Below are 23,220 nucleotides of genomic sequence, written 5' to 3'. Positions count from 1 at the left end.
GTCAGATGGAATTATCATATGCAAACATCATTCCATAAACTGCATTGTTACACGTCATTTTTTTGTATGCCATTTAACATACGATTCGTGAGCAAAGTTCTGTAAAATCAGAATTATGCTTATTTTGATATCAGAGTACTTACGGTGACATGAACTAGTATTATCTATTCTCCTTGGCTTTGTGGATAATATTCCATGATGTCACTGTATTAATCAGTTCTACAAGCAAATGCATATGTGATAACCACACAATACATGCATGCAAGACTAAAAGTAACAACACCCACACATACATAGATTGTATCCAGGTTTATATTCAAAGTGTGAAATCTTTTTACATTTATGGTTTATTTAATTGTAATAAATTAACTTGTGTGCCAAAAAAAAAAAAAACCCATGGCATACATAACTGAAGCATGCTGAAGTTGGAGGTTTCACATGAAGGTTGGTCGATGCAGTACACAGCTTGTATAACAAGCACTCTGCCACTCTGCTTCAAGCAAAAAACACAGAGAATTAAGATTATAACAATAAATAAATAAAGAAGGAGCACTTGAAACGCAAGACATTGCTTTGAGTGACTAGACATAGCAGCGGGATCATAAATAAATAAATTAGACTGACAAAAATCAACGGAAACAAATTCAAACCTCAGCATGTTTACAATTAGAAAATGACTATTTGAAAAACAAAAAAAGAAACGTGGCAAGTTCTGGAGTGTGATATATATATATATTGCTGTACAAGGAGAAATTCACACACTGTTAAGACGTAGAAATATAAACTTAAAATATTCTCACATTTACGTAAACATCATTGGGTTGGCATTTCATTTCTGGAAGAGAAATAATTGTATTCTTTATCTTAAGTATTAAAGGTTTAAATAGAATATAAACAATCTGGAACAATAATTATCTCGCGTTACAATACAAATACATTACTTGGACTCACAGTATCAAAACTACACACCTTCAGGAAATATATAAACTTATATCAAAGAAATATATACAAGCTTGGTTGTCCTAACATCACAATTCAGAACAAATCGTACTGATTTGTTTTCTTTGGCATAGTTAACCGTCGGCTATGCTAGTCAAGCAATTAAAATTTACAAACTGTTTTCTGTATACTCTTGATCTTTAACAGCCTATCAGGAAGGCTTTTCAAGGCATAGCAGGCCGGTTCTTTCAAGGTTGTTATTATTGGTCAATCTGTCCCACAGATATTACGGAATGTGCTACAGCTTTCAAACTTGATTGTCAGAACAGTGTTTTTAGTAGTAGATTCAAATATGCTAATATGAACTTTTTTTTTATAGCCCACACAGAGAATGAGAAGCTCTAATGGAATCCTATTTTGTTATGCACAATATTCAAATGATGCGAAATAGACAATAGCTTTCTGGCAGTATTCGAGAAAAATAGCTGGGGAACCACTTGAAACATTTCTAGAAAATGCTTCACTGAATAATTACGGTAACATGCGCACCAAACACTATCATTAGTGAGCAACAGGAATCCAACTGCATTTTAAAGCAACAGTATTTTCAACAAAGTATTTATTGAAAACAGTATTTTGTTTTTGGGAATGTCAGAGTTGATTTAAAAAAACAATAAGTGGTAGAACTTCTGAGTTGACAGGTCATGTAGTGAGTCGCATCGAAATAGTAATTAGTAGCGCAGAGTTCTAGCCCTATCTACTTGCCTCCCTATTATGTATAAGTATGTCACTGACTCAATTGAAAGGCCAAATCCAAACAAAAATTGATAAAATTGCATTATAGAATAAAACCATATTTGCTTTATTAGTAATGTGCATGTAAATGACAGGTGTTTATGCTCCTAGCAAGTCATGTTTGAATGATCCAGTATATAATACATGCACTTTAGATTTGGAGATGTGCTTCTAATAGAGCAAATATGGTACAGGAAATATCAAAGTACACAAGGACAAACTCATTGTTAATTAAGACAAATTGCTTCTGAAGTACAAGCACTGCAGTGGATTCCTGTTTTTTTAATGATGAGGTGGTGAAGCATTTTCTCTTACTTGCAACACTCAAGTGGTCTGCACAGCATCAGTTACGCTTACACAGGTACAAAAGTAGAAAAATAAAGAAAAGCAGCTGTCAAAATTAAAACAGTGTAAAATAGGTGTGTAAAATAAGTCATACACACAAATATAAATTATACTCTGGTTATCAACTCAGGCAGCCAAATCCAAGTTGACACCGCTGAATTTTGGGAAAGTGGAGTTTCAAGGTAGAACACCAGTAAATAAATCAAGTGTGAAAATATATCTATTTCGTTAGAAGCAATGCAACATTTTTGATATCTGGCAATTGTACAACTCAAAGAGCAAATGAAAATGTGGCCTGAATGATGTAATTTTTGAAATTTACATTTATTTTAGACCAAATTTAGACCTCAAATATTCAAGCTTGGAGGCGGAATGAGATACAAATATTATTCAAATATGGCTTTGTGCACATTTGTGTTAATATTGTCTTAACTGACAGAAAGTGTTGTTGTGTACACCAATGTAAAAGTGTAAATCACATCAGAATACTATTGACAGCTTCTTCAAGCATGGGATCAGCACTTTGCATATTTTCAGCTAGCAAGTTTTCCACAGACTGCTCTTCTTCTGTTCTATTAATACCCGTATTATTATCATCATCGTCCATAAAATTGTCCGGCATTACATGGCCATAGTTGTTCATTACATCACTAGTCATTGACATACCAAAGGGATCATCAATCTGGTCATCCGACTCGTGCAGCAAGTTTTCAACAGCTGCTACCTCTTCCATGGAATCATCAGCAGAAGTTACAGCAGATGTGACTGACAACATATGGGGTGTAAAATCAGGGCTGGGTGGCCTTTGTAAGTCTAAGATACTACTTATTGCACTTTGCATTTGCTCATTCAACAGTTCAGGGGCGGGACTTGTCAGAATTCCGTCAGAATAACCATCACTATCTGCCTCTGGCTTGAAAGTTGGCAACAATGAAGGCTTAGGAAAGGTAATCTGTGGAGGTTCATCAAACTTATCAGTATCGAAGTCAAAGACGTCATCAACAATGCTTGAATCTTTATTATTATCCAAAGCACCATTTCCTAAACTCCTACTAAGCATATCAGCAACTTGGTCCTCTGTATCATTAACAAAATCTGTCTCCACAGGAGACATAGCTTCAATGTCAATCATTTCAAAACTTGGAGGGCACAACGTATTGGCTATCATCCCCTCCAACTCAGAAGAATCAGGTTCCAGCTTAAGCTTTACTTTCGGTGGAGATTTTGGATTTTGGAGAACAGGATGAAGGTCCACTTCCGTAGAGACTGGACTTTCTAGTGTCAAAGAGTTACTGCTTGTTGCAACATTTGAAATGCTACTAAGCTGCGATGACAACATGTTTATTGCACTTGAAACAGTCTGTGACACTGATGACACAACAGCAGTAGAAATGTTCGCAGAAGCCACAGATGAAACTGGATGATAATTGTTCGAAGTAGCCACAGATGAAACTGGATTTTGAATGTTTGAAATAGACATGTGTGCTGGAAATGCTAACGTCGACACAACAGGTGAAAGCACTGCCGGTGTTGACTTCACTGATGCTGTAGAAGACTGTAAAATCAAAGGACTTGATGTGACGGTTGATGGTACAGACGACATAGCAAAGGCAGAACTGACAGATTGCACTACTTGTACACTAGCTGAGGTTGGAGTCACTACAGCACCAAGTGTAATTGGAGAGGAGAAGGACGATACAACAGTTTGTGGCATTATTGAAGACTGCACAGTGAATGGTTTAGCTGCCTAGGAAGATAAAATTGAAAATATATATAAGCAATGATAAGCAAAAATGTAAGATTATTGCTTTGAAATTCATCTCATCTTTTAATCAAAACATGTCTCATTTGCTTTTTTATCTATCAACAGACCAGCATGAAGAGAAAATAAATTATGATACACTCGCAACATCATAACCTAAACAGACACGGGATAAATTCAGAGCAAATATAATCAAATCATCCTTACCTGCAGATATGCAGTAGTTGCAGTTCCTATCCCCAATGTTATAGGTGTGGTAGTGGTGGTGGTGGTGACAGTTACTGTCGTTGCTGACAAAGTTGAAATTGGAGTTACAGTAGATTTGCCAATACCTGCAATAAGAAAATATTGAAATTAACAGCGGAAATTCTGACTACACAACATAATACCAGCTGTATAGGAATAAGATAACTCAACAGAGTAGATTGCATTCTTTTTTTGTATCCTGTTGAGGCGCCTAGTCTAGTATAGTAGCACTGTGGTGTCACTTTTGCCAACCAACATGTGAATGTGTGCTAACAAATATCTCAATGATCAGCACTAGCTAACAATTTGCTGCTCTGACAACTTTGTCCGCAAGTTATTTTATTACAGGAACTCGTACATGTATATTTGAAAACAACATCAGTGAAAAACGCTGTTCTTGTCAACCAGTCATTGCACACACAAAATGTAAACAAGTGTGACGGCCTATAAGGCAGTATAAAAAGCATTATTATCACAAATGACTTCTAATGTAATTTTACATGTTCACATACTGGCAGATTTGATTTAGCGGATGTTGTTTATTAGTGACATTAAAAAGCCAGTGAAAAATGGAATAACGATCAATGCTGCCACTACTAGCGCTTTCCTTTCACTTTCCCAAGACTTTGGTTTTAAATAACAATCCAGTGATCATAAACCTACCATGTTTTTCTAATGCAGTCAACTTCTCTTGTTGTAGGAGCAATTTTTCATCGTTAATGAACATTCTTTCTATCATTACCATCTCTGCAGACGGTTGTTCCCTCTGAAAACAAATTATCACAGATACATTTATTGCAAATGTTTGTTTGGTTCTGGTAATTTTCTAAAATATAACTCATTATCCAAAACATCACTCAGGGTAATCTTTAGATAAACAAGGTAAATTTTCTGCATATAATAATAGAGAGGAATAAAACTTTGAACTTGGAACTTAGAGCATAATATCAATGTATTCCATACAAAGAAAAGAGCACAAGGGTTCAAAATAACAAAACATACTTACCTGAGATTCATCAAACAGCAACAGTCTGTACTTTCGAAGCATTTTATCCATTTTGTCGAGAAGTTGTTCTGATACAGTCTCAAATATCTCATCAGCTGGAAATTTATCACATTAGATTATGTCAATTAGTAATCTAGGGCCAAATCAGGATATTTTAAAGCACTACAGTCGTTGTGCAGCATAAACAAACCATGTACTTTACATGCATTGTATACATCAAACAGTGGGACTGTAGGTCTTTAGTGCTACTACTTTATACTGCAAGTCCTAGATTATCTGTAATGACCAACATATTTAAAGTTGGGAAACCATCTTGCACTTAATGGCTGTACCAGGTGTACATACCATTAACTTCTGTCAAACTAAATTCAGTTAATACGTACCTCTAGCTATCTTTTGTTTTGTGGGTCCAGTGTCACTAGTAACATGATACTTCATTAATCTCTCTATAGCTTCCTTACTGGACTTAAAAGTGGAACAGTCTGGAAGTAATACCGAGTTTTGGTTCTCTGCAAGCTGTTCCAAAATTCTAGAAAAAATATATTATAAAAATTATTTATGTGCCAAGTTAAATTTCAGGTGTTTCACATGACGCTATTTACACTAGTATTGCATGTTCAATGGCATCACCACACTAACATAATTCGTAATTGCAACAGTATAATTTAACCCTAATCGTACCAAGCCCAACCTATATGGGGCTGGTACAATTAGGGTTAATGACAATGACAGCAACAAGGCCAACCTGAATGCGCATTTGACAATGTTATTGGCACTATGGCAATGAGTAAGAATGATAAAAACTAAGACTTACAAAGATTCCCTTTTTAATGGAGTTTCTGCTGGTCTTTTTATTCCCCGAATTTGTAACTGTTGCTGCTTCTGTAATGTTTGAGTGAGTAGAGCAGGTGCTAATGCTTTGATCTGGTTGATTCCTTTACCAACTTGCTGCAATAACATAAAGAAGCACAATTCAATATAGAGAATAATCGTGGCTTTCACATCAAACCTATAAAACTAATTATATTTAATGTACACATTCCAGTACTGCCTGGTTGGTAACCTTGATACAAGTATTCAGAAAAGTAGGATGAGAGTGGAGAACAAATTAGCTTACCAGCTGCCTTCTAAAGAAAGTCCTGTACAATTTATGAAATTCTTGACCATTTAATTATAATTATCACTCATAAATACATCAGAGGGAATTTGATTATCATAGAATAGAAAAAACGGCAACTCCTTACTGTTATTTGAATTGGGATCTTTGCAGCCAACGTAGGCTGTTGCCTCACCACTGTAACTGCTGTACCAGACTGAGTTGTAACTACTGTGTTAGCTTGCTGTCCTGCTAAGTTATTCTGAGCCTGTATTAGTAAAAGAGCCTGTGGATGTTTCAGGAATTGCTGTTGCTTTTCGGGAGTCATATTTTTTAGCTGTTCTTGGATTTGCTTCACTGTAAGTTTTTGTTGAGGTGTCAGGGTTATTATTTGCTGACTGCCAGTCTATAAGAATCAGAAACGTAAAAAAAGAGTTAAATTTAAGTTGAATAATGTGAACAAGCCGGCTGGTAATTGTTTATCTGTTATCAACATGTGGCTTGATTAACATATTCATCAAGAAATATGGACAAATATATGGTCCACATGCAACACATCAGTTACTAGAAATATTTGCTACCATGTTTCCTACATGTACATGCATGATCAGAAGAATAAGTCCTAGTTTTGTATATTTATGCAGATATTAGCTTAACCATATTTGCATTTTGTGCAACAAAAATAGTGCAACCTAGTACGATATGAACTAAATTTTTAATTAATTGTTAAGGTTATTCACATTACATAATGTGTCCATCAAAAAATGTTATTTTTGTTAGTAGCCATGACGACCAATTTGATTTCACATGCAGTAAAGCCCATGTTTTGACCACTGCTACGCTGCTTGCAGCTTTAATTTTGTTTTTATAACCTGAGTATCATCATTATACTAAGTACCATCTGGTATAGGTAATAGTCATTGTATTTTTGAGCAGATTTTATTAATGCAAGACTAATTCGTGCTTGTGTACACAACCTAGATAGTATGCCGAGATTTGAAACTGCTGAAGGGGGTAAAAAAAATGTTGATTAACAGCACAGAATAATTAAATTTGTCATAAAAAAAACTTACTTTGTTAGTTTGTAAAGTTGTAACTGGTGTTGCATGAACAGTAGACGTGACTACAGTAGCTGCTTGAGTACCTACTGGAGCTCTCGACAAGCTTATTTGTAATTTCTCAGGCTGAGAAGTGTTAATAGTTGATGTTGGGGTTGCATGAGAAACAGTTCTAATCACAAGCGGAGACTGCTTTGTTGGCACTGGCTGGGCTACACCAACTTGTGTTGTTTGTAGCAATTTTGTTAAATGAGGTTGCGACTGCTGTGGCGGTGCTGCTGCTGCTGTCGTTGTCGTCGTTATGACAGCACCTCCACTGCTTGTAGTTTGGACTGTTGCACCAGACTGTTTCTGTAGTTGAGCAGATATCCTCTGCTGCAGAACTGTCAACTGTTGCAGTACTTGTTTTTGTTGTGGGGTTGGGTTCTGAACACTAAGAAGTTGTTTAATTTGGTTTTGGATATTAGTTTGTACATGAACTCTCTGTTGAGGAGTCAAACTTAGATGATAAACAGCAGGTTTTCCTGGTTGTTGGGGTTGCTGAAGTATTGGTTGCGGCAACTGATCCTGCTGGAGTTGTAAAGGTATTTGAAGCTTTTGAGGCAATTGCTGTGGTGGTTGGGACTGCTGCTGCTGCTGTTGTTGTAATTGCACATTAGGCTGTGTCATAACCACAGTACTTTGATTCTGGGGTTGTTGCATTGGAACAACAGTTTGTAATGTTACAGCGTTTGATACGGCAGTGTTTGACGCTTGCACATTCTGCATTTGAATTTGTTGGACTTGTTGCTGGGGTTGGAACTGTAATTGTCCTTGTTGTTGTTTTTCTTTTTGGATTTTCAGAGCTTGCTGGTAAAGACGCTGCTGCTGCTGTTCTCTTTTCTGAATGATCTGTTGAAAATTAGGATTTACCTGGATTTGCCCAGACTGTTGCTGCTGCTGCTGAATACTTGAGGTTCCTGTTTGATGTAATGGAGGCTGAGGTTGAACAACAGCAACAGGAGGTTGTGGAGATTGTGAAGAGGACACATTTCCTACTTGTGCCTGTTGTTGCATAGTCTGTGTTTGTTGTTGTTGTTGCTGCTGCTGCTGCTGCTGCTGCTGCTGCTGCTGCAATTCATGTACGGGTTTGGGTTGAATATTTGATTGCGTAAGAAGCTGGGCAACATTCAATCCCTGTAACGGTTTCTGTAAGTTTTGTTGTTGTAGTTTTTGTTGTTGTGCCTGATTCTGGATTTGCTGAGCAACTGTAAGTGCTTGTTGGTTAACCGCTCCATTATTCTGACTGGTATGCATAACAGGTTTTGATAATGTTGCAGTTGTGACAACCGTGGGTGCAGTTTGAAACTGCTGTCTGTTGGCTCCAGCATTTGTAGTTGCATTTCTTGTTGATTGCAACACATTTGTAACAGATATAGTTCTCACAATGCTTTGCATTTGAACTCCCTGACTGTTAAGAAGAATGTTTTGTTGTTGTTGTTGCTGCTGCTGCTGCTGCTGCTGCTGAGGAACAGAATTTTTATCTTGGCTACCCTGATTCTGCAACCGAAGTGCTGCTGCAAGGCCAGCATTTTGAATGACTTGTAGATTATTTTGCTGACTTCCCAAAGCAGTACTTGGCTGTATTGTCATTGGACCTTTTGATGCTATGTTCAGTTGAGCAGGTTTAGGACTAATGTTCACATGCGTCTTGGGACTGATTGCGACAAGCTGTTTTGGCTGAATAGGAGTTGGTGTCTTTGTGATTTGTACCTGACCAGCGAGAGGCAATCGCATCTGAGCTGCAGTTATCTGTTGACCACCAGGTGATTGCACAGTGTTCGTAACACTTGGTTGTTGCACCAGTTTCTGTTGGAGGGCAGCCTGTTGTACAATCTGTTGGGCAACATTTTGGACCTGTGTAGTTAGCTGGGATGGAGTAGAAGTGTTTTGTACAGCAATAGCATGTCCGCCTACATTTCTGATTGCAGTATTTGTGCCAAGCTGACCAACATTTTGTGATGTGGCCAAGGTCTGTAAAGGAAACACATTCCTTGACACAATTCCACCAACATTAACTACTTGGTGTCCCACATTATTACTCGAAGTCACTTGTTGCTGACGCACATTTTGAATTGTCACATTTGGTACTGAGGTAGTAGCAACGGCTTGTTGAATTAAGTACGTTTTTCCTCCAATTGTAATCGTCTGTAAGGTCTGTGGTTGACCTACATTGCTTGCTACAACATTAGGATTCTGATGAATGTAAATATTTTGACTTGGAAGGTTATTAGCAACTGTTGTGTTTATCGAGTGGGGCTGAGGACTGCCGCTGCCACTGCCGCCACTACTCTGCAGTGTTGTTATTTGTGGATGTGTCTGCACATTGCCAATATTAATTACTGTCTGTCCAACACCAGCAGCTAAAGCACCATTAACATTACTGTTCTGAATAATCCCCTGTAGGTTGGCTGGTTGTTGGTGCTGTATACCTGGCTGAGCCACGGTTACAACTTGGGCTGTCCCAACCCCAGTCTGTGGGATTTGAATAATGTTCTTAAAAAAAAAAGAAGAAAGATAACAGCATGTTAGGTACAGTAACATGAATTGACACAATAATACAGCCTTAAAGCCATAATATTTTAACGTTATGTTGATAAAAAGATAATATATGATTTCTAAACAGAAAGCTACATCACCACAACCACAACGTATGGTAAAAGCTGAGAAATGAAGTTCATGTTTTGGTGGACACGATTGTTGATGTTCAGCCAACATGTTTCCAATGATATTCTAAATACATCTATTCTCACTTTGAATTTAATTTTGCTATTTTTGCTGAAGGGATGAACGAATATAAAAATCCAGTTAAAATACCTTTTTTGCTATTTTAAAAGTTCAACTCATCAAACAGTGAAAATTAATTCTAGCTGAAAGTATTTCACAGTAAGTGACATATAAATTTGTTTGGAGATTCCATAACACTGTAGAACAGAGTAATCTGACAGCATCTCAAACTTCCCCATATTTAATCTAGCAAGTGAAAATTGAAAGAACAGACAAGTAACATCTGTCCTTCCTGGTAAAATTACTTGCACAAATCGCTGGATGACAGAATTACGTCATCAAATTCATATCTCTCATTCTAGTTATGAAATGCAGTGTTTGTGTAGGCATGTTTTAGATTTACAGTACTCTGATTTGAAACTGTTTAAAGGCATTTGAAATTGCCATGAACAGTATTAGAGAGGTGTGGCAATTAAAACAGTGATTAACAAGAATTTTTACATGGGACATTACTTTTTCTTCTCTGGCATTAAATCTGACTACGAACTCCAAAAAATCATGACATTCTGCAAACAAGCAGCCTATCGGCTGAGATAGCTCCGCTGTTAGCAATGCACATTTCAATTAAAGAACTGAAGACATCATTAATAAACAAGTCATTGAAAATGACACAGTCCCCATTAAGTTCTCTTTGTGCTCGTCATATTAAAGCGGAGGGGTTGTTGCGAGCGTGTCCTTGAAACTTGAGTTCCAAGTGGCGTATACAACAGATTGTTTATTTACATCAAAACACGTGTTTCGTGTCATAGTAATATGGCCAAAATAAAAACAGCCGTTATTCAGCCATCTTTGATCTGATTATGAAACACACTGAATATGTATGATGTATGTACCAAATACAAATGAAAATGGTACATAAATTGTGGAAATATAGTAGTAAGGCCAAAAAGTCAGATGGCTGTCAATTGGCCATCCTTGACCAGATTTTGAAACAAATTGTCATGGACATGCATCCTAACATGTATAAAGTACATGTATGTGCCAAATTTGAATGAAAACTGACAGAGCACGTCCAAGATACTGCATAAAAAAACAAAAACAAGATGCCTGCCAGTCGACCATCTTTGATCCAATTGCGAAATAAATAGTCATGGACATGTATCCTATCATGTATAATCTATGTACCAAGTTTGAATGACAACTGACAAAGCATGTCCAAAATACAACATTTTCAAAAAACAAGATGGCTGCCAGTCGGCCATTTTGAATCGAATCGCTAAACCACTGCATGTGCATATGTCCCACATAAGGTACTAGGCACATGCAAAGAATGAACGGAATCAGTCCACAGGATTCTGAAATATGACGTTGGATAGACTGACGCACGGACAGACTGACACACGGACTGTCGGAGGGACAGACTCAGGAACTCACGGACGGTCAGGGACATGTATCCTAACATGTATGATCTATGTACTAAATTTGAATGAAAACTGACAAAGAATGTCCAAAATACGATATTTTCAAAAAACAAGATGGCTACCAGTCGACCATCTTTGATCCAATTGTGAAATAAATCATCATGGACATGTATCCTAACATGTATAATCTATGTACCAAGTTTGAATGAAAACTGACAAAGCATGTCCAAAATACAACATTTTCAAAAAACAAGATGGCTGCCAGTCGGCCATTTTGAATCGAATCGCTAAACCACTGCATGTGCATATGTCCCACATAAAGTACTAGGCACATGCAAAGAATGAACAGAATCGGTCCAAGGGATTCTGAGATTTGACTCTGGACGGACGCACAGACACACGGAGACCGAATTATAAGTCCCCGTTTTCGGACTTCGTCCAAACGGGGACTAAAAATTAACAATATGTATACTATCAAAGCAATTGGACTTGTGGTTTTTAACAAGAAGTCGAAAATATCACTTTTTACCAAAAATGACAAAAATATTCACCAAAATTAGAGAATTGAAGATATCATCACAAATTGAACAAACCTGAGAAAGGTCTACATGTAGTATCTATATATGTAATATCAAAGCAATTGAACTATTGGTTTTTAACAAGAAGTCGAAAATATCACTTTTTACCAAAAATTACAAAAATATTCACCAAAATTAGAGAATTGAAGATATCATCACGAAATGAACAAATCTGAGAAAGGTCTACATGTAGTATCTATATATGTAATATCAAAGCAATTGCACTTTTGGTTTTTAACAAGAAGTCGAAAATATCACTTTTTACCAAAAATGACAAAAATATTCACCAAAATTAGAGAATTGAAGATATCATCACAAATTGAACAAATCTGAGAAAGGTCTACATGTAGTATCTATATATGTAATATCAAAGCAATTGAACTATTGGTTTTTAACAAGAAGTCGAAAATATCACTTTTTACCAAAAATTACAAAAATATTCACCAAAATTAGAGAATTGAAGATATCAACATGAAATGGACAATCACTCATATGATAAGCTCCGCTCGACAAAGTCGACAGCGGAGCTAAAAAGATAGCCGAAATTTTCTACATTTGGTCAGTACAAACTGAGTGAAAAAGCACAGAGTCAAATCAAGTCACCTTGATACTCAATTTCATTGAAATTAAATCAGCAGCTATTAAAATACAATATGATACAAATATTTATGCATAGTCACCTGATTATGCTGCTGGAAGGTGGCAGTTGGAGTAGTGACAGTAGCACTGCTGAATGTGTGAGCTGCATCTATCTCTTGACTAAGAGCGTCATCATTTTGTTTCAGGAAGTCATCCAAGGCCTGGGGATCACTGTGATGAAAAATTTAAAAAGTATTGAATGTGTTTCAAAACAAAGTTGCATAAACACTGCCTTAGATAACCGAAGACTCACTAAATTGTCTAACATATTTGTGTCCACGACACAAAGCATAATCATGTCACACTTTGCAGCTATAATGTTCTACCCTCTATCCACCCACAAACAGCTCCCTCCAGTGGCATGCAAATGATACCCCCACTTTACATACCCCTACTCAACTTTCAGCTGCTGAATGAATATTAAAAGAGACAAAAATTGTGTTCAATCCGTGTTATAGGCAGAATAGAAGTTACAATACTCCAGTTAACCAACAGAGCAGTACAAGATGTTATGAAATGCGTGCATATGCCTTGTAAATAACATGCCAAGAGTTGCAAGAGAGGACCCAATGCAAATACAGGGCAAATTTCAGACAAACAACTGAAAGCTGAGTTATTGCCATTACACACCAAACATGCAGTAACAGGATTTCCGAGCTATGAGTCGCCACCCCATGAAAGTATTCTTATGGGAGATGGCTGCTATGTTTTCAGTAGACAAAAATGCACTTAACACAGTAAGAAAATAATGTATCATTCATATGTACTTCATTGTTATCAAGACCAACAGATACAAATTATGATAAAGTTAGAAGGATTGTCGCAATCATTAGGAATCTCATGCTGTCCTTATTTTATAAAAAAAGGGAACTACAATTGTATGTAATTCCTGCTTAGAATTTCCACTGGAGCTGATGAAACGAGTTTATTTTTTTAAATTTATCCACACCTGGTAACATCGAAGAGGAACTCTTTCATCTCTACAGTGGGTTGCTCCAGTCAATATAGGTACCCTGCTGAAGAAACAAATGTCATGCAGTCGATAACAGCAAAGTACTTATACCCCAGAAATCTTGTATTTCATGTTCAGTATAGTGTACATGGCTGAAGCATTAATTACTATCAACACAAAACAGATACAAAACAAACTTGGCATGTAGGTAAATAAATTCATCCCTCTTCCAGGCATGCCAGTTTTTTTTCTTTTCTTTTTAAATTCAGAGTAGTAAAATAGTTGGAAATCATTAGGGACAGAGTTAATATTCGCATTATACTATAGGCTAAAAAGCAGGAAGTAGCCACGATGTCAGCGTAAATAATTAACAATTTATTTTCAGAGAAATTATACCATCATTTACTATTCCTTCACTTACTTTATAACATCCAATAAACAACGGCCATCGTCCATGACCTACAGATAATACAACGTAATTTCTGTAAGAAATAAATATTAAATTGGTGTATTTATAGCAATCACCATCATGAAAACAGGAAACAATGATAAATTGTCCTAAAAACGACAAAACATACAATTTTAATGGCATGTTATTGAATGATTTTCTCTGAACCGAGTATAGTGACCCTATATTTTTAATTCATCTTCTTTATCTTTGTAACATGATACATCAAATATGTAAAAATAAGTGACAATATTTTTTCTTTCGTGTAGCATTCTACCTTAATTGATAGTTTAAAATATCACTACCATCAATTACAGCTTGCTTAATTAAATCATGTAGAAGCTGTTTTAAACTAGATGTATATTCTATCAGCCAAATCATTTCTTTTTCATAAAAATAGCACAACAGTGAAGGTGAAATCCAGCCAAACAGTTGCAGTTAGAAAATAAAATACTAACATACAAGTTAGGAATTTATTATTTTACAATCACAAAAACTTATTTTCATTATGTGCAGTCCATGGCTGTATTAGAGGCAAAAGTGATCAATGTGGATCTGCATGTTAGTCACAGGAAAGAAAATAAAATGTTTCATTGCAACATACTGCTTCAAAAGAGCGAGCATGCATGCATGCATGCACACACCCACAGACACACACACACTGCTTAGCATATAATATATCTATCATAATGCAACAGTTGCTGAATTAGTACCATCTGGCATCCCAATTAGCAAGGGACAATTTACAACAATAGCTGAGCATTAGTGACAACTTCCAGCTTCCTATTTCAAACAGCCAAGTTAGGCAATGGAATTTGCCGAGCGCATGCCAATACATCATGAACTGACAAATGCTTGGCAAGTAGCCATTTCAGAATTATCTCAACAACTTGCTTTGGTAGATCATTAACAACATTCAACATTTAATTCACAATAAAACAGTTTGGCATTTACTTGACAGAGACGGGCATGAATGGTATTTAAACGCAAATCACATGATAGAGGCAAAGTAAATTCTCACTATTGTATGGTGAAAATCTACATAAATGGTAAATACATGCTGAGTTCAGCGAGGTCATTTGTAACAGCCCAGCCAATCAGAGAACATCAATTCAGAATTGCAATAAACACTGGTGACGTGTATGAATACATTATGTACAATAATATGGCACTTGATCCATGGTTTCATAGCCTATCCCCGACTATAATTAGGCGGCTGGGCTGGGTCGGCTTTTCGCAATGCAAACCCAAATGGCATTGAAAGGCGAGCAGCGAGAATGAGCCGTCATTATATCCGTTCAGGAGAAATGCTGGTTGTCGAAACAGTGCATTTGTGAGCGATGCAAAACGATATACAGCTACAACAAAATCCGCGTCGTCCCGATTACGCGTGACTCTGAAACCCACTAGAAACGACACTACTCTAAGAAAAGAATGTTAAAATTCTAGAAATAGTATACAACAGCAAAGAGTGACTTCCCTCTTGAAAAATTCTTTCACATTAAAAGCGATTAAGGAAAACTAAAGTCGCGAAATTCACAGGAAGTGAAGTCCCTTTTGTTGCCGTAAATTTTATGACGATTTTTCCCAATCGTTGATTTCGACTCAGTCGCGCAATCGTTTACTTATTTATACCAAACAAAATAAGCCAGTTTGTCAACAGGAACCGACCACCCAAATCATAGATCTCCCAGGATTGTGAAATTAACTGTCGGGTAGGCTGACTACAGGCGAATTTCCCTTGGTCTCAGTGACCGTATTCGACGGCGTATTTTTTATCAGCCAGGGCTGGCGTTGTCTGTTTTGTCGATGCATCGGCGAGTTCGCTAACCTCGCTGCTCGCCCGCAACGCCCAAAACTGCATCGGTTTATGCAATTTTGGAAAGAATGCAGGGGAAATAAGCCTTGCTGTCCTGTTTTCACAGTCTTTCAGAGGTTTTCCCTGTAAAATTTTATCAGAAAATAATATTCAGAATGCACTCACCGTCATGTAGCGTGCCTTACATACACTGGACCGAAGTACTACATACAAAAGGGGGTGGAAGCACTGTGGCAGTAAAGATAAGCTGTCCAGGAACGCACATTTTTTTATCGTTTTCACATTGTATAATCAATTTTCGTGAAATAACTATATAGAATATTAGTTTTTATGTTTCTAAGTACTACCGGGGTTTGACACTGTTTTTTCAGCGTTTTTGTTTATACGTGACGTAATTGGTCACCCCTACTAATTATCAAATGGAATTGCCCACGGGATTTCTTAATCTTCATTGCAGGGGCCTATTGACCAACCCAATGACGTCATTTCCAAAAGTGCCCCCGTCTACTACTTTTGTGGATGCTCAACGAATTGTTCGTTTTATCAGCATGGTTTATCGCAATTAAAACATCTTTTACAAAGTTAAAAACAAGAATATGCACTGTAGTAAATTCATGGCACATAAAATGTTACTTTCTCACGACCTTCACCTTTAACCCAGGATTGGTTCATTACGTTTCAGATGTATTGGTGTAGTAATTTACTCTCAATAATAAAGACAAGCCTCGTATACGTTGTATGTAGATAGCTTGTATCAGCTTATAAGTTTTGGAATTATTATGTATATAATTTGTGTTTGTATAAGTATATTTGAGATGCGCCTCTACAAAACATGGCATGGTACGTCCCCTGTTTATGTTAGAATGGAATCGCCCAAAACTTGAATTTTGGCGGGTACGGACGACTTCAACAAAAACGCAATATCGATAAAGCGAGGAAACAAACAAACATGGCTGATCCAGGCGATACGGTCGAGGCTTTACAGAGTTTGAAATTTTGTGGTCTTGCTGAAGGTACGGTACAATCGTATACTAGTAAACGAAAAATCAAATATGTGCACTTCATCGTTTGCGATTGTGTTTGCAAAGTCGGGAAGGACCGATTTTAAGGCCGTCATCTGTGTTGATGATGATTTTAGGATATTGCATGTAAAAGTTGTCCTGGATAAATATCACCGGTTTTACTATGACTGTACTTTTTTTACGCGAACTTAGACGTTGTGTTTGTTTTTTATTTCTTTATTGTTAACAATGTTATAGTATTCTAAGTTTGATCCAACATACTGTCATGTCTTCATTTATTTACATTTATTTATTTACATTTTACCAACACAGACATATAACAATACATGGTTATCTCGAGGTTTTAAAGTGCCTGTGAAATGGCTGCTATTTTCGCGCCTAAAATTATCAATTGATACATAAATATTATTAATTTTTATGTTTCTAAGCATGAATTTTTTTTAAGTGAAAAAATGTGTTTTAAAGTCAGTCTACGGCAACTTTATTTTTGTGTATTTTAAAACGAGGCTCCTCATTAGCTTCTCATTTGCATACAGAAATTCCCCTTGTGATGTCAGAAGGGGAAGTCGCATGGCAGCTTGCATTGCCGATACGTGTAAATAAGGCAAATTTCTTGTGCAGTTTTCTCGTCTTTGACTATATTGTCACTTATGTACTTGTTCGCTGAGGAAGAATGGACCATAATGAACACATAGTATCAATTTTTGTTGCATGGGGTTGAGTTAGATGCAAAATATGTCCGTTCTGGTATAGCTGGTCACCGTGATCGTCACCGACACCGGCGCATGTTTGTACACTGTTGCTGGACAAAATAGAATTTGACATCGGAATTATCTCGTTATTTAGCAGGTTACTAGGCACGTCACTACACTGTTTTATTTCATCGATCGTCTGAGTAAAATTTTCAAAATCAAAATAAAAGAGAACATATTTTGACATTCTAAACATTAGACTATAGTGATCACTATAAAATAATTAAAAAAACGACAAATCACAGTTACTAAATAAATGACAGCCGCATGGAAATAAATTCACATTTTGTTGAAATAGGTGAACGCGTCGGGTCACAGCGAGGGCAAGTGCGTTAAAAGCGGCGTTTAATTGGATAACAAAAATAATCGAGATCGACACACATACAGATAAGTTCAGAGTGTATTCGAGTTAGCTTGATCCATGGCGTGATTGTCATAATTATAACATCGTATTAAAACTTTTTTTGGTGGAAACACATTGACCAAGCCCGGATTCTTATTTCATAAATTATTACGCAGATCAAGCTGCAAGCATGGAGGTAAAAAAGAACAGAGGTGTGACATTCAACACCAATCACCAAACAATTCAGAAACTTTTAGCCTTCGAAAATGAAAACAGTTAGCAGTGTGTAAGGGCTGTGTAATTTTCTGTTTGTCCGACGCTTCGTTTTCGTGTCACTGTCAAAATTATTGCTACCTTTTACTTAACATGGACTAAATGGTCTCTATAAAACGATAATCAGGGTCACAAAAAAATTCAACTGATTTGAAACACTTGCCGGACGTCTCTCTCTCTTCAGAAATCCGCCTCGGTGATCATGGGCTGGTCCGGAGTCTATTTCTTTCAAAAGTGTTGCGCCAGGTTCACGTTGTCGGCGTTTCTCTTTAAACCTAGTCGTTTTTTTATGGACGAGGACAGTTGAATGAATCTAAGGTTAAGTGATGTCGCACCTTCGGATCGATTAGAAACGTGTGAATACATACACTATGGCTATATGTTTCACTGCAACTGCCCACAACACAACATCTAAAAACTCTCTCAAAAAAAAATTAAATAGAAAAAGAAAAGAAAGAACGCCGACCGAAAAATGTATATCGTTTAAAAATATACTGAACGACCAATGTTATTACGGCTCAGGGGGATGACTTCCTCTCACATTTTGTCATTTGGTGGCGCACTTTCGGCGAGGGTCGGAAATCCGGAAACAGTAGACCGTTTCACGATAGGTGGGCGTGGCTACAACACGAGAAATATCCTAAATTTGCTTGGATACGAGTAATCATTTTCGGCAAAAAATCAATAACTACCTTTTTTCAGTGGGACACAGATCTAAAATGGGAAACGTGAGGGTGGGCCTTGCACAGGCACTTTAAGAACTGTATGTGTAAGAAAGGAGGTTCCATCGGGGGGGGGGACACTTATACATGGCACTCTCCCTCAACCTAATATGAAGCAACAGAAAACTAGTGAGTGGCTGGAAGTCAGCTGATTGGGCCATGACCTGGGTCACAGCATGGAGCTAAGGTCACACAAACTATATTTCTCTTGCTTTTCTGCTCTTTCGATACTGAGTTCTGCAAAAACTGTCAGGATACTTGTGAATTGTACTGTTTTTAATGAAATAAAACTTAGCAATTGGAAATAATGGTTATTTTTATCTTATTACGGCAACATACTATCCCCAGCTGCTATCACACTTTGGATTAGCTGCGGCTCCGTAGCTCTTTGGTGCGACCTGCAATCGAATTTCGCCCTAACAATTTCATTTGGACGTCTTCTTTTTAATTTTGTTGTTGTACGTCGAACATAGAGCTATGGGATCTATCACCGTTTAAAAACAGAAATCTGGCATACGTAAATTAAATTTATAATTGTATAATTTTTGTTTAATAATAGAAACTATTTGCATAAACGCAATTTATCTACTGATTTTGGTCACGTGGTACACAATTATAGGTCTCGCGTAATTTGCTATAAACTCTGGAATACAAAATGGCGTCTTTCGTCTTGTTATTTTTCTGCGACTCGGTGTACGGTAAATAAAGTCAATTTTTTATGACCACAGTCATCATTTCACAGCGCAAATAGGTTCTGGTCATTGTTTGGAAGTAAATAAACATACATGTAGTGAGTACTTTCGAAGGTCTTAAAATGTGATTTTCGGGACGACCAAATTTGGCATGTGGATTTTAACCTGTATTCAGTCGCACAAGGCCCATAGCCCTATGGGCCGGCCAGAATCAGTCACATAAATAATATGGTCGGCAACATAGGGCTATGATTCCACACCTAACTTTGGATAAACTTGTATGCAACAGTTGTAGGCTGACTCACTACTGTAATAGCCTCCTAGGTAGTCTTTCTAGGTGTAAATACTGTAAAATACTTTAATTTAGCTGGAATTGGTTTTCGCTGAAAAGGCTTTTTGGGTGTTTTGTATGAAGTTTATTTTCGCTAATTTTTGATGTGTTGAATGTTAAATCACTGTCCCTTTATCCCCCGTCTGGAAACGACTAGCGTTCTTTTGTCTCGAACCGCGGTGCGGGTAAACAAACCGTTCACACCCAAGCCGAGGAAGTCAGACAGATTACAATACCGTCAAAATATTCATTAAAATCGGAAAATTTACCGTCATTCAAAGCGATACCTCATTGTATGACTTCACTTCGACTTTAAATTCGGGCAACCACAACGTCAACAAACATGTAAACAAAATCATTTCAATCACCCCAAAATCAAAAACGACAAATATCTGGGTAAAGGTATGAAAAATTGTTGCGAAAATGTGTCACTGCTGGTAAAATAGATGAATTAAAGAACTACTCGCTGGCTAAAATATTACCTTATACAGTCAAACCTGTGTTAAGGACCACCTGTGCAGAGCGGCCACCTGCTCATAGCGACCACCTTAGTACAGTCCCTTCGCAGTTTACACGTTAAAGACACTGGATATAGCGACCACCTGTCCAACGCGACCAGCGACCACCCTATTGTAGACCTATTCACACTTTAACTTTTGTATAACGACCACCAACATTTCCATCAGACAGTCTCGGCAAAAAGACAATAGCTACTTGCGAATCGCTAACAGGAAAGTGGCCATATGTTACGTTCAGATTACCGAGTACGCAATCTTTAGGGCTAATAGACAGGGTGACCATAGCTTCGGTTCCGTAGCTCTTTGGTGCGACCTACAATCGAATTTCGCCCTAACAATTTCATTTGAACGTCTTTTTTTAATTTTGTTGTTTTACGTCGAACATAGAGCTACGGGATCTATCACAGTTTAAAAACAGAAATCTGGCAAACATAAATTAAATCGCTTTTGCTTTCGATTACGATGGTGTGACGTACCTTTATTCTGAATTGATCGCTGGATGAATAACATACAAACTTTTGTTTGCAATTTGTGTTTATAAATAAGCAATAATTTGTGATATTTTCAAACAATTACCGCGGAAACCAAGCAAATTACGAGAAAACTGCAGCCATTGACATCCCACACTCCCTAGCGCAGAATAAATGTAATCTCGTTTGGCGGTCATGTGCAATCACATACAGTATTTATAATTGTATGATTTTTGTTTAATAATAGAAACTAGTTGCATAAACACATTTTATCTACTGATTTCGGTCACGTGGTACAAAATTATAGGTCTCGCGTAATTTGTTATAAACTCTGGAATACAAAATGGCGTCTTTCGTCTTGTTATTTTTCTGCGACTCGGTATACGGTAAATAAAGTCAATTTTTTATGACCACCGTCATCATTTCACAGCGCAAATAGGTTCTGGTCATTGTTTGGAAGTAAATAAACATAGTGAGTACTTTCGAAGGTCTTAAAATGTGATTTTCACGACGACCAAATTTGGCATGTGGATTTTAACCGGTATTCAGTCGCACAAGGCCCCATAGCCCTATGGGCTGGCCAGAGTCAGTCACGTAAATAATGCGGTCGGCAACATAGGGTTATGATTCCACAGCTAGGGTGACCATTGCAACTTAGTTTGTGAAGTTGCGAAAAAGTAAAAAAAAAAGTTGAATATCATCTGAATGTAACGTCTGGAGACTGGAAAGATTTTAACAACAAATTAAAACAGTTTCATTCAAAGTTTGAAATGAAAAACTAGCTTGTTTCCGATCGGTACTATACTATCGATCCCCAGCCGGCCAACGGCACTTCTGTGGACTTTCTCGCACATGAAGAGCAAATTCCTCCCGTCTCGAAAACAAAGAAAAATGAACCAGTTTTATTAAATGAGAGATGTTTTATTTACCTTGTCGACATGAAATATCCAAACAAAATAATAAAACATTCGTTTATTTCATTTTCCTCGCGAGATTGCAAAATCCGACCTATTTTGGCCGCCATGTTGTTTGTTATTGATCGTTATAAATTATGCTAATGAGGCTAGCGCATGGGCAAAACGTATTGTTACTGAGGGGTCATCTCAGGGTTATTCTCAACGAAAGATGTTTTCCATTTTGATCCTCTTTTTTTTTTTTATAAAAGGTAATATCAATAATTCGCAATCGAGAAAATTCGTTTCGTTTGGGCAGTTTTGACACGTCGATGCTTGCAACAAATAACTGTAAAATTGCGTGTACGATCATCGTGTCTCATTTCCAGTTCGTTTGACTTTCTGATTCAACACCGAGAGTTGGAGCAATCGTTATGAGTTTGGTAAATTTTGTTTATTACAAATGCTTCTTCATTTTTAATGCTTGTTTGTTTGTTTTTTCAAACACGGCAACTTTGCCTGTGCATTTTGTCACAGTGTACATTCGACAATACTAACGATGGGACTGATTGCCGCCTGCGATGGAATATGTGTAAGAGACTGGGGAATAAGACTGCATGGCGAGAGTGTGAAAGACTGAGCTGAAACGCCAATGCGGCCGATCGTTGACAATCGTTCTTATGCATTAAATACACCAATGAATCCATGGGCAGAATCACTTGGTTCCAGTGAATTTACATGATATAATTTGTAGTAAAAAAGTAAAGCTGTGTAATTATCCAGATCAAAATGAGTGACTTTTATAAAAAAAGACCTATTCATTGTACAATGTGTAGGTTTGTTTTTATGTTTTGCTTATGATCTCCCTTAAAATTCCGGTCCTAATTAATATTCATGATTGAATGAATAAATTAGGCCACCTCCATATAAAGACCACCTGTCTATAAAGGACAGTTTGGCTCAGTCCACTGACTGTCCTTTATAGACAGGTTTGACTGTACAGCTATCCTGATTAAAATATTATGTGAAAAAGCATGAATTTTGGAATAAACAACTACAGTCAAAACTCGTTAATACGAACTCGGTTACAACGAAATACCGGTTACAACGAACGAACACCGAAGTCCCGTTTGAAAATCCATTATCCCTATGGTAATTGACAACGCTTAGAACGAACTCGTTTATTACGAAAACCCGCTTAGTACGAAAGGATTTTCTCTGAAAAACAATGGTCTGTAACACCTATAGCGAACATTTCATTCGCTCAAACAGCTGCGAAATCCTAAAACGAACCGCCAAATACACGGTGTTACGCTTCCGCTGTTGGCAGTGGG

The 23,220-nt window shown here is 37.1% G+C and overlaps 2 protein-coding genes across 3 annotated transcripts in view; one reads left to right on the top strand and one right to left on the bottom strand.

The window, feature by feature from the left end:
- Positions 1–294: 294 nt before the first annotated feature.
- LOC100367465 (uncharacterized) lies at positions 295–16,056 on the bottom strand. 2 transcript variants are annotated; one of them, XM_085501318.1, is made up of 11 exons: positions 16,036–16,056; positions 14,025–14,062; positions 12,693–12,822; positions 7,263–9,782; positions 6,338–6,595; positions 5,908–6,041; positions 5,477–5,622; positions 5,094–5,188; positions 4,751–4,853; positions 4,049–4,173; positions 295–3,826 (listed from the first exon to the last, which is right to left on the bottom strand). In XM_085501318.1, the coding sequence occupies exons 1-11, from the start codon at positions 16,039–16,041 to the stop codon at positions 2,555–2,557; spliced, it is 4,827 nt and encodes a 1,608-aa protein (XP_085357444.1). In that variant the 5' UTR covers positions 16,042–16,056; the 3' UTR covers positions 295–2,554. The 2 variants fall into 2 exon arrangements, with proteins under 2 accessions (XP_085357444.1, XP_085357443.1); XM_085501317.1 differs by lacking the exon at positions 16,036–16,056 and adding an exon at positions 13,601–13,667 and having other exon boundaries at positions 14,025–14,258.
- Positions 16,057–16,757: 701 nt separating this feature from the next.
- Positions 16,758–23,220, top strand: part of LOC100367618 (condensin-2 complex subunit D3-L-like) — a 47,435-nt gene continuing 40,972 nt past the window's right edge. The window contains exon 1 of the mRNA XM_085501862.1: positions 16,758–16,883. Coding sequence (XP_085357988.1) covers positions 16,820–16,883 — 64 coding nt within the window. The 5' untranslated portion in view covers positions 16,758–16,819. The remainder of the gene's footprint in view (positions 16,884–23,220) is intronic.

This window comes from Saccoglossus kowalevskii, chromosome 7, assembly GCF_978046115.1.
Source record: "Saccoglossus kowalevskii chromosome 7, keSacKowa6.1, whole genome shotgun sequence".
In the NCBI taxonomy this organism is placed as follows: Eukaryota; Metazoa; Hemichordata; class Enteropneusta; family Harrimaniidae; genus Saccoglossus; species Saccoglossus kowalevskii.
This window is presented reverse-complemented; position numbering and strand designations above follow the sequence as displayed.